This window comes from Mustela erminea, chromosome 15, assembly GCF_009829155.1.
Source record: "Mustela erminea isolate mMusErm1 chromosome 15, mMusErm1.Pri, whole genome shotgun sequence".
NCBI classification, from domain to species: domain Eukaryota; kingdom Metazoa; phylum Chordata; class Mammalia; order Carnivora; family Mustelidae; genus Mustela; species Mustela erminea.
This window is the reverse complement of record NC_045628.1, coordinates 79,492,988-79,505,763: the sequence shown is the minus strand read 5'-3', so window position 1 is coordinate 79,505,763 and position 12,776 is coordinate 79,492,988. Positions and strand designations below refer to the sequence as shown.

The 12,776-nt window shown below is 34.8% G+C and overlaps 1 protein-coding gene and 1 pseudogene across 5 annotated transcripts in view; one reads left to right on the top strand and one right to left on the bottom strand.

The window, feature by feature from the left end:
* The window catches only part of RNF6 (ring finger protein 6), a 282,619-nt gene that overhangs the window by 159,182 nt on the left and 110,661 nt on the right, over nt 1–12,776 (top strand). For all 5 annotated transcript variants that reach the window (XM_032314708.1, XM_032314711.1, XM_032314710.1 and 2 more), the window contains 2 exons: nt 4,232–4,296; nt 9,373–9,545. In XM_032314708.1, coding sequence (XP_032170599.1) covers nt 4,232–4,296; nt 9,373–9,545 — 238 coding nt within the window. The remainder of the gene's footprint in view (nt 1–4,231; nt 4,297–9,372; nt 9,546–12,776) is intronic.
* LOC116574162 lies at nt 1,181–1,710 on the bottom strand (annotated as a pseudogene).

The window sequence follows — 12,776 nt, the reverse complement described above, 5'->3', positions numbered from 1 at the left end:
TTTTTTTTCATTTGCCTTGATGAAGATGACACATTTATTTTAATTATCACTTGTAAATTTTTAAGTTTCTTCAACATTACGATTGCTAATACAAATTTTTTTAATTAAATTTATTTATTTTCAGCATAACAGTATTCAATATTTTTTTCACCACACCCAGTGCTCCATGCAATCCGTGCCCTCTATAATACCCACCGCCTGGCTAATACAAATTTTTTTAAGTAGCCTTATAAATGGGATGATGGAGCTGTTCAGTATCCTGATTGGGGCGCAGGCACAAATATTGTATGCTAAATTTCTTTCAAATGTATACATGTTAACTTTACTGTTATTTCAAAGGTTTTTTTTTCAAGAGAAAAAAGTAGCCCTATTAAAGTGTTACAACTTAAATGTAAGATGAGGTGACATTCCTAATACAAACACTAGTTTTTTCAGGGTTCTTACAGAATATCCTACAAGAAGAGTTGAAGTAATGAAATAATGAAGTTGAAATAGTAAGTTTAAAAAATGAAAAAAAAATCACTTTTTCATTAAGAAATTACTTCTACTTTTTAAAGGTAACCTCGCGTTACAACTAGAAAATGGAGCTACTAACCCCTACTTCATTGGTTGAGAATTAAATGAGAGAAAATTAAGTGCAGTAATATGTTAAAGGCACTTAGTATATACTTACAGTATAGACAGTATTAAGAGAAACTCTTTCTCACCGACTAAGCATATTCCATCCCTTATAATTATAATGGGTATAATTAATTATACCCATTACTCACACCACTGTAGCTCTGAGGGCTGCTGGAGACAAGTTTTAAAATATGAGAACTTTATACCATCTTTTTTATATTATATGGCTATTTAAAATCTTTAATCAAATTTATCAAAGATTACCAGCCATATTACATGCCGTGATTAGCTTTCTATAAACAACTTTGCTTTCTGTGTACAAATCAGTGTTAATGAAATGAAAAATAAAACCATTTCCTAGGCAAAGAACTTTATTAATCTTGTTTCAAACTTTATTCCCAGGCTTCTTCAGCTTAATTAGCTGTGAAGAATGAATTGTGTATAAGCAAAAACTGAAAAGAGCTGCAGTGTCCAAGGGGCTCGGGCTTAAAAATATTAGAGGTTTAGATTTTAGCAGGTCCATGAACAAAATTTTAAAAAGCAGTCAAAATATAAAATAGCAGCTCCCCAAAACTTCTTCAAGTTTTATCTTCTTCAGAAGTTGACTCAATTCAATTTGATTCATTTTTGGAAGCTTCATCAAAATTCTCCACAAGATCTGGAACTTCATCATCATCATCCTCTCCGATAGCAAGTGGTGCTTTTCCATCCACAGATTGTGTGGGCAGAGCTTCAGCCAGTCTTCTTCAACTAGTCAGACTACACCAAGTTTGCTTAAGATACTGGGTAGCATTTCTGTCAGCTGATTTGTCTCAGCATGGCCTGTAATGGTGGAAGTGGTCGCTGCCTGCGAAGCCTGAACTTTGGGGTTGTTAAAGTGGATCACTGTTCCTTGGTTTGTGAACATATTCACTTCTTCAATACCAGAGATACTGTTTACCCCTAACTTCTTTAAGGAGAACTGAAGTGTTTTATCATCTGCTGTAGCTGTTCTATGAACCACTTTCTTTCCGCGAGCAGTTCCTTACCAATGTGCACTTGTGCTTGTAGTTTGGCTAGTTTCTCCTGGTTCATGATAGTTTCTTTCATCTTGTTGGAGCGGAAATGGGACCGCGTGGGGGACTAGGGTAGGCGCTCCGGGGATCTCGAGCGGACCAGCTGAGATTAGGTGCACACACATGGAGACGCTTGATTCCTTAGGTTTTAAGAGGCCTATCATATACCTGTTGTAAATCTTCCCTTGCACCCGACATAATGCCGCGTATGAGTAAACGTACTGAGAACGTACTGAATAAAACTCAGTGCCTGCATACTGAATGGATTTTCATCATAATATATAGAGACTTTTAGCCTTTGTCTATACAGAGCCCCAGCGGCAGCAGCAACAGCTTCAGGAGAAAGGAAGGTTCCTGGTGAGGGCAGTACCAGCACCCACAGTAGGCTGGCTTGTTTAGCAGAAGTATTAACTCTCCAACCTGGGTGCTGGTACAGAAACCGCCAGCATTAGGCAGTGAACTTTGTCAGTAATTTATTACAAAATGAAAGTGGACACAGGAACATTGCAATAAAGCCTATCAGGAAATCTTTAGAATTCTTTGAGAAGTTTAGAATCTCTGGTTTTGAAAAACTGCTGCAATAAGGCAAAACAAATATCCACAGGCTTCAAAATTTCTAGAAATTAAACTTAAAGATCATTACTATTGTGTGGGGGGAAAACACTATTTACATAGGAAGCATCGGATGAACCAATAATTGGTGAAGAAGGCCATTTAAAAATGACTGTCTCCTGTAATTGGATAGGCTGCAGTAGAATACATAAATAGGCATTTTGCATTCTATAAAAATCATGAAGCTACTTTTGCTTTTCTGTATGATGTCTACAAGTTTCAGGAAATCTCCAAGGAAATATTAAATGATATTTTATAAATTTATATTTAAATTAAATTCCAACTTACATGAAAATGATTTACATGAACAGTTCATTTTAGAAAATTTGTTCCATAGGAATCATCAGTTACAAATGTATAAGAATTTAATTTTCAGAATAATATATCAGAAATTCATTATAATGTCCTTACAGCCTATTAAAAAAACCTTAATAGTTCTAATAATAGTTGCATCAGAAATGTCATGCTCAAAATTAAAAATGATCAAAAATTATTGACAATCTTACATTTTCCAAGAATGACCAACATTGCTTTCAACTACATATATTGTTTGAAAATAAAGTTGCTAAAAATATAAATTTTGATGATTGAATAAATGAATTAGATGTGTAAGATAGAAAAATCTTATGATCAAATAAAATATCATATCAACGAAGTTTTATTTTTTATCACATATAAGATTATGGCTCCAAGACTATATATTTTTTTTGCAATTTGTAAGTTTATGTTGTTTTTTGTCTATCACCACTATCCTTGTTATATTTTATAAGTATAAAATATTTTTAGAGAAAAACTTCCTATTATAGAATCTATAATGACATTCCCTCCTCCCCCTAACCCTCCTTGGTTTTTGACCAAGGGATCCCCTATTTCCATTTTGCTGTGAGGATGGCTGGGGTGGGAGAGGAGAAGATGAACTAGTAGTACTTTGGAGAGTGGTAAGGCCCCCGGACTTGTGGACAGATGCTGAGTTAAACACCCACATACCATTTCCTTAGGACAGCCATTCATTCTCAGTGGCAAAATTGAACCTACGAGAAGGAAGACAAATACTGCCCAAACTTGCTCAACATTTGCTGGGCTCTCTTCTTACACTCAACACTACTTCCTATCTATTTCATAGCAGGGTTAATTCCTTTCATTCATCCAGCTGCTTTCAGACTTGTGCACCTTTGAGCCTATAGGAGGAAAAGCAAGTGACTATTTTTGGACTGGTTGTTAGCGGATGTTTCCTCAGCTTCATAGAACTTTAAAATGGCTGCTTTTACAACTCCTTAAACTTTTTTGATAAGGGTTCATCTATCTCAGAGACCGTTTCATTCTTGTAGATACAGATGTGATTTTGTATTTGACCCTCATAGGCTAATCCCATATTTACAAAAAATATTCTCAGTCTAATTTCTAAGGTGAGAATGACTTTAAGTTTTCAAATTGGAAAATGCTCCCTGAGGTGTCTAACTTAAGCATCACATTGAACATTATTATGAGGATTGGGTGAGTTTATTTCCTTTAATCACACCTAGGATTTTATTAGTAATAGTAGACAGAATACTATTGATAATAGCAGCTTGATTCAACAGAACTTGGCTTCCTCAAGACTTGGAATTGTTACAAAGCATGACCTGAATTTCTAATCATATAAAGATAATAAAAATAAAAATCCACAGACATTTCAAAGTACAGATTTAGCCATTAGTTATATGCACCTTCCCAACCATTTCTATTTAGGTGGCCAATTAAGATGAAAATGAAGCAATGTTTCAATTTCTTTTGTCTACAACCTGTTGCTCAGTATTTGTGATGGGCTTCTAAGCTTTGACCTAGTTGTAAAGCAGAGAGTATGATGAAGAAAGAACATAAATAGATTTCTTATTGTAGAAACATGAATGCATGGAAGGCACTGAGTCTTCAAATATGTGACATCTTTATTTTTCTTTTGGTAGCATATTCCTGTAAACTGATATCAGCTCACATGTTTCGTATTCAATTGAATTTAAACTCATTGGAGGTAAGTGATTTTTAAAAATTAGATCAAATATAAGTGTAACCAATTTATTGCTTGAGTGTTCCCCCACACCTTAAAATCTATATAAGTTGCCTTCAACTCTCACTCAAGTCCATTAGAACATTACCTCTGGTCCCCAGTTCTTGCCTCATTCTTAGGCTAGTCCTTTATCACCCCTGCTTCTGACTTTATCACCCCTGCTTCTGACATCATACCAAATCCAGCACTCAGATCCTTGATTTTAAAAAATGAAAAAAAAAAAAGGGGAGAGAGAGAAAATATGTACAAATCCGTCTTTATCAAAAGTTTGAGTACATACATAGCACTTACATGGAAGGAATGAAAGGATTTTGTAATCCTATAGCCATTTATTTTCTTTAAATATTTTTTACTGTGTAATTTTCTTATCATTTTTTAAGAAACTTAAATAGATTTAATCTATTCCTTTTCGGTCTTCTTTTTAAAAATGTAGATCTAAGTGCCTGATACATACCCTAAAACTTTAAAAATATTTCTTATGAGGCAGATCAGCTGGCATTAAATTTCCTGTTTTTGTCTCAGAAAAATCTTTCTCTTTCACCTTTGAGGGATATTTACACTGGATATAAAATTCTAAGTTGGTGTTTCTCATTCCTTCAACACATTCTTCTCAACTGTATTGTTTCTGATGAGAAGTTTGCATTTCTTACTTTATTCTTCTCTTTGGCTTCTTTCAACATTTCTTTTTTACCTCTGATTTATGTATTTATTTATGGTTTGAATATGCTAAATTTTTTCGTATTGATCCTTCTTGGTGTTTTCTAAGTTTCCTGGGTCTGTAGTTATATGTTTGCTAGAGTTTGGGAACATTCTTAGTCATTCATACTTAAATCCTTCTGATATTCCAATTAGCTGTATGTTAGACCTTTTAAATTGTCCACAGTTCTTGAATATTCTATTCTGGTTTTTTATCTAATTTTTTTCCTTTATATTTCAGTTTGGGAAATTTCTATTGATATATCTTTAAGCTCATTAATTTTTAGACTTTGTGCAGTCTATTGTTGGGCCCAATAAGGGCATTCTTCATTTCTGTTACAGTGTTTTTTTAGTTTCTAGTGTTTCATTTTTATTCTTTCTTAAGTGTTTCCATCTGTCTGCTTATCTTCCCCATTTGTTCTTTCATGTTGTCTATTTTTCCATTAAAGTCCTTAACATGTTAATCAGAGTTTTTTTTAATTAACATATAATATATTCTTAGCCCCAAGGGTATGGGTTTGTGAATCGCCAGTTTTACACACTTCACAGCACTCACCATAGCGCATAATCAGAGCTTATTTCAAATTCACTGTCTGATACTTCCAAAATCTGTATTATCTTTGAATCTGGGTTCTGATGCTTGCTTTAGCTCTTCAGGCAGTGCTTTTTCTTGCCTTTTAGCATGTCTTGTAATTTTTGTTGGGAGCTGGACATAATGAATATGGTAAGAGGAATTGTGGTAAAGACCTTTATGTGAAGTTTTATGTTAATCTGGATGTATTTCATGTTTGTTGCAGCTATACACATGAGAAGCTCCAGATTCTTCTAGCGTCTTTGTTTATTCCCCCTTACTGTCTTGGGGTTTCTCTGAGAACTCCTCCTTAAATAGATCTGTGCCTCATAGCTCTTTTGTGTGTAATGCGCTTTACTATACTGGGGCCCTGTTGGTGTGTTGTAAGGTGTGTGGTAAGAGAAGTGTTCTTACGATTAACTCTCAGTCTTTTAGTGAGTCTGTGCCCCTATGTCTTTGTGTTTCTTAGCACTTTTCTCCCCTTGGTTTAGATAGGGAGGTTAGAGGGGGTTAGAATTGGGTAAACATTCTTTCCTATAGGTGGGATAAGACTCTGGTAAAGTCTTTAGCTTTGGAGACTAGGCTTTCATTATGGAGAATGCTCTGGGCATCTATCAAAATGTTCAGTTTCCCCCTCCTTCTGCCTGAAACATGAGGGGAGTTTTTCTTGGCTTTTCACCATAAGAACCTGGTGAGGTTTCTAGAAGTGAATCCACAAAAATGTCTTCGTCGATCAAGATTGTAACCCAAGGAGTTTCTCACTTTTGAGGTAACTCATACTCAGGCTACATCAATTCCTCAAATTTACCAGTTAAGTATTCCTACCAGTTTGTGACTATAGTAGTACCTTCTGCTCTAGTTACACACAGGTCATTTGTCTATTCAGATTTCTGGTGACAGTTTATCATGTGATCTCATCTATCTCTGATAGGTCCAAAGAAGGTTGGTTTTCACTTTGTTCAGCACTTTTTCTATAAGGATGGCAGTGGTGAATCCAAGCTCTTTATGTGTCATTGTTGAAATTTCAGCACCTTAGACCAACTTTTGACCTTTAAGTTTGTACAATGGACAGTATTCTTCAAGTTTGAGAGGAATAAAGTTGCATAAGTAATTAGATGAATGAGTTAGAATTTCCCATAAGCTAATCTTGTTAGTGAGCTTACTGCTTACTATGGAAGACTGTATGTCACTTAGATATTGTGATTTACATAATAATCCTGGTACATTGTTTCTCTAAGATTTTCTGTTATGTTTTCAGTTCCTGTAAACTTTAGAGTTATGTCATTTTCAAAACTCATTATTCTTAAATAATCATTACTTACTTACTGATAGACTTGTTTTCCATATGAAGCATATAATGCAATTTACCTATATAATGTGCTTCAGGTTGCGTTGCAGGATTTTACATAATTAATGTTGGCAAATGACTCAGGTAGTCATGTTCTAGAATGAACCATGTTGGAGGAATTACCTTTAACTTCTGTTAACATTGGCAACAGGACTGATAAATAAACAATTTAGCAGTGGAAGAAAAAAAAAAGGACATTAAATTAATAGCTTTAGCTCCAAGCATTTAGTTGTTCTAAGAAGCTGTAAAATTGAGAATAATATATTAACTAGAAAAGCACCAAGTTTTGTGTTCACTGACCAAATGAAATATGAGAATTATTAAAGTGAGGAAAACTTTCATTTTGCCAGATTATCTTCGGGGCAACAAAACGATTATAGTTATGTGAGATCATTGATGAAATATGCAGTCCACTGTGTAGTAAAAACAGAAGTAGAAATGTTTGCTATAATATATATAAATTATAATATATATAGTACATCATAGTTCCTACACAGTGTGAAATCAAATTTCAAGTGTTTGAATTCCATCTGTTATTAGACCTTGAGGTTTATAAAAAGCCCTCAGTAATTCCAGGATTATTAAAGTCCCTTTTCTTTTGGGAAACACAGTTATTTCATTTGAGTAATGAGTAACGAAGGCCTCCTGGGAATAATAGGGAGGAGGTTTTTTTCATTAAAGCTTTTGGTGCTTGATACCTGTTATGTTTAAAATTTTTCCTCAGGTGGCACACTTTCTTAAAATTTTATTTATTAATATGTTTAGGGGACATCATAAAAATCTCTGATTTCTATAGACCATTGACTATAACTGAAAGTTATAGTTAAATAATATAATTAAATAATCTTTTAAATATGATTTAATAACTTATGACATTTGTTTCACATAGTCATAGAAGTAAAACAGAGTTGGCAAGAACCAACAAATAATCTGGCACACATACTAGTTCACTAATGTTTCAATAGAAAGTGGTAATTGATTTTTTAAAAATTTCACTTGTATTTGATGGAGGAATTTTCTTTAGTATTAAGTCTATAACTTAACATTTTATTACACATTTTCCTTAAAATATTCTACTACCTGAATTTCCCACTCTGCTACTGGCATGGGGAGTACTTTCTATAAAATTTTGAACTAAAAAAAAAGATTTTATTTATTTATTTAACACAGAGAGTAAGAGAGCACAAGCAGAGGAAGTAGTAGAGGGAGAGGGAGAAGCAGGCTCCCTGCTCTTTTGAGATTTCAACAGTTGTTTTTTATGAGGGAAGGAAAAGCTGGGGTGAGGAAAATAAGCTAAGGGAGATGATGCCCACACATCTTAAATTGAGTGATGAGTCTCTACAACTTCTTCATTTCTTCCTTAGAAGCCTGAGACTCAGTTTTGTAGAGTTATTTTGTTCCCACTTTTGATATTTTTCTAAAAAATTCTCTGAATTTTCTAATAGGCTATTAGCATCCATCTGTATTTTCCAACTGATAAGAATTCACTCTTACTTCTATAACTTTAAAAAAACAGCTTTATTGAGATATAATCCACATTACATAAAATTTACATTTAATTTTTACAATTCAATCTGTTTTAATATTTTCACCTATACATGCAACTGCCACCATAGTCAACTTTTAGAACACTTTCAACACCTCTAAATGAATCTCCCTACTCTTTAGATATCATCTCTCTCATCCTGCTTCCCCAACACTAAACAACCACTAATCTACATTCTGTCTCTATGGGTTTGTTTTTGTTGACTTTCATGTGAATTGAATCATAATAGCATACAGTCTTTTTGACTGGCTTCTTTTAGTTACCATATTTTCAAGGTTCATTCATGTTGTAGCATTCATTGATACCTCATAACCTTTATATAGCTAAAGAATATTCCATAATTTGGATATACCATATTTTGTTTATCCATTCATTAGGTTGTTATAACTTAGGCAACTGTGAATAATGCTGCTCTAAACATTCACATACAAGTTTTGTGTAGACACTTGTTTTCATTTGTCTTGGGTATATATATGTATGAGTGGAATTGCTGGGTCATGGGTGAACTCCATGTTTACCCATCTGTGGAACTGTCAGACTATTTTCCAAAGTGGGTACACCATTTTACATTCCCAACAGCAGTGTATGGGAGTTTTGTATTTCTCTATATCCTGATCAACACTTATTATCTGACTTTTTGATCCTGGTCATGCTAATGAATGTGAAGTAGTATCTCATTGTGGTTTTCGTTGGCATTTCATCAATGACCAATGATGTCAATATTCTTTTCATGTTATTTACCTTTTAATTTCAGTGAGCTATTTCAAGGGTAGAATGAGGTAAAAATATCCCTCAGTCTACCATCTTGATTCAGAAAATCTTTCATTTATATTTAAAATGAGAAAAATAAAGTGATTCCCTCCCCCACCTTTGTTATAGGCAACACAACAAGCTATTACTCGGCACTGTGAAGCTCTCGGAACCCAGTTAAGTAAAGAAAATGACTTGGCCCTCATCATTGATGGTGAAACCTTGAAGTATGTCCTCCATTCTGAAATTAAAAGGAGCTTCCTCAATTTGGCCCTCTCATGTAGAGCAGTATTATGTTGTAGGTAAGGATACATTCACTGTTCTTCCCTCCCAGCTTTCTTTAACACTGTTCACATAAAGAAAATGTGGACATGGAAATACAAGTTTTTGTAGAAGCAAAGTTCCTTATTGATAAAATATATGCTCAAATTGAAGAAAGATGTCTGAATTTAATTTTACTTGTCAGGCTTAAGATATTACTAGAAAGCAGATTATAATTTTTTAGTGGTAAATTATTTAGTGATGCGTTGATATATGTCTTCAGTAAGAACAAAAGCCCTCTATTTAAAATGAGGGGCAAATCTGAAAACAATCCACTGATCTCTAGAGGAAAATGAAATTATAAGTATTAGTGCAAGTCAAACATCAACTTAAAAAGGTGAATCTTGGAGCACTGCATCAAAAACTAATGATGTGGGGTGCCTGGGTGGCTCATTGGGTTAAAGCCTCTGTCTTCGGCTCAGGTCATGATCTCAGGGTCCTGGGATCAAGCCCCGCATCAGGCTCTCTGCTCAGCAGGGAGCCTGCTTCCTCCTCTCTCTCTGCCTGCCTCTCTGCCTACTTGTGATCTCTATCTGTCAAATAAATAAAATCTTTTAAAAAAAACCTAATGATGTATTTTATGGTAACTAACATAATACAATTAAAAAAAAAAAGAAAAGCAAAAAAAAAAAAAAAGGACAAATCATGTACAACAAAAATGGCTGGAACTAAGGAAATAATGAAACTAGGTATAGTTGTTCCCTGCTCCTGAATGAAAATAGTAACATAACCAATTATTAAAACATCTTGATGCTTTGAACTTCTAAGTATTAATATAGATTTGCTACTAAATCAGTTGGGTTCCCTATAAGCTTTGAATGTTTCCCTTAGATGTCCTCCTGTGTTCAGATTCATTCAGCATCTGCTATAAAAATTCATCACTTTCATTGTACAAACAAACTGAGAGTTGCTGGAGGGAGGGGGGTTGGGAGAAGGGGGGTGGGGTTATGGACATTGGGGAGGGTATGTGCTATGGTGAGTGCTGTGAAGTGTGTAAACCTGGTGATTCACATACCTGTACCCCGGGAGATAAAAATGCATTATATGTTTATAAAAAATAAAAAATTAAAAAAGAAAAAAAAATTCATCACTTTCTGTTCTTCACTCCACTCTCACTTGTCATGATTATAGTTTAGCCTTTAGGATTCTTTGTGATTTAGTCTTCCATTAGTTAGAACTGATAAAAATAATGGAAAGCTGAATTCAAATCCAGCTTGAGCAAAAAGGGAATTAGCTTGCATGACTGAAAATTCTGTAGGTAAAGCTGACTTCAAGGGAAGCAAGAAAATTCATCAATAGTCAATTCACCAAAATTTTTGTTTCTTTTAACTATTTAGATTTAATTGACCAGTTTTCATTTTGCATCAGAAAAATATTTTAAGGAATGCTCACTTTTTCTCCGCTCAAACTTCCCACTCATGCTGGAGGAAACAATGAAAGGACATACTGAAGAAGCAGGGAGAAGGAGAGAACATGGACTAATTTTGCCACAAAGGATGGATATTCCAGTAGCTGGTTTGCAGTGAACTATTAGTGGTTTGTCCTAAATCTGGCTTTACTTGTGGTTTGATGTAGAGTTCAAATGGTGTCTCCCTTTTGATTCACCTGGTGCAGGCTTTATCCCCAGGCCAGATCCCCTTTTGGCAGCAGGTCGGGGTTGAGAGACTCAAGCTTCACAAACTTGTAAGATTCCATCCAGAAGAAGATGCACATATGCTTTCTCCCAGAAATCTCAGCAAATGGGACATTATGTTTGGATCTTAAAGTTAACTTGCTGTCAAAATCCCAAGATTAAAACAAAGAGATCATATACATGCTGGTAACAGTGGAAAGAGCTGATATACCCCTAGGTCCAAAAGGATCAGAGGAGTAGAGTAGTCCCTATACTTGCAAAGAGGGAGCCCTGCAGAGTGGACTGCCTCTAGAGGAGCCTTGAGCTGAGCCTTGAGGCAGACACAGCCACCTGGAGAAGACATGGCAGGGAGGAGCAGGGAAATGTCCAACTTGACCTCACTCTCTTCCCTGTCCAGCTTCTGCAGGGATCACTCTTCGACCAACCATGACAGCAACTCTCAGCTATCCAGGTTTAAATGGTTCATTGCCTTAGTTTCTCCCTTTAGTCACTTCATCTCTTTAAGTGTCCCATTAGATGAACAGTAAACATAAATGAAAACAAAACTGAAGTCTGTTGACTGAGCTATATCCTGGACTGATGAAAGCAATTTGGTATGAAACTGGCTGAAACTGTAACTTACAAAGGAAGTGGTGGTAGGGAAGGAGAGTAGGGTCTGTCTCTAACATTCTTCATGGCTTCAAAATTTTATGACTGTATTTTATCATTTTTCTTTTTAAAAAGATTTTATTTATTTTTTTGAGAGTGAGAGGGAGAAAGAGAGAGACAAAGGGCAAGCACAAGCAGGGGGGAGGGGCAGAGAGAGAGGGAGAAGTGACTCTCCACTGAGCAGGGAACCTGACACCAGGCTCTATCCCAGGATCCTGAGAATGTGACCTGAGCCAAAGGGCAGATGCTTAACCTACTGAGACACCCAGGCACCCACTGTTTTTCTATATACTTTACGAAAATTTCATTAAGAATTTTTAGTCCATACTCATGAAGGGTATTTGTGGTTTTATTTCAAGTTTTTGGTTTCAGGATAATTCTGGCCTGATAAATTAATTTGGGAGGTATTTCCTTGTCCTCTGTCTACACTTTCTGTGGTATTGGTATTATTTCTTCCCAAAATGTTTGATAGACTTCATTGTTGATGCCATCTGGGTCTGACTTTGTGGGAAGATCTTAATAAATAATTCAATTTATTTAGCAAATATTTTCTACTAGTTCTTCAGTTAGGTTTGTGATTTGTGTCTTTCAAGGAATTTATTCATTTGATCTAGTTGTCAAATGTATTGTCATTAAGTTTTTCACAACATTCCTTTATTTGTTACTTTTGTGTGATTTATGGTGGTGGTCCTTCTTTCCTTCCTCATATGAATAATTTACTTTTTTAGTTGATCAGTCTAGTTAGGGCTTTACCAATTTTGCTGATATTTTCAAAAGGCCAACTTCATGGTTTGTCCAGTTTTTATGTTCTGATATCATTTATAATGTATATGTACTATTATGCATAACAAATTAACATTATAAAATATATGCATGTTATAACGTAGTGATATAATATTCTCACATATACTACATACTTATATTATTTTCC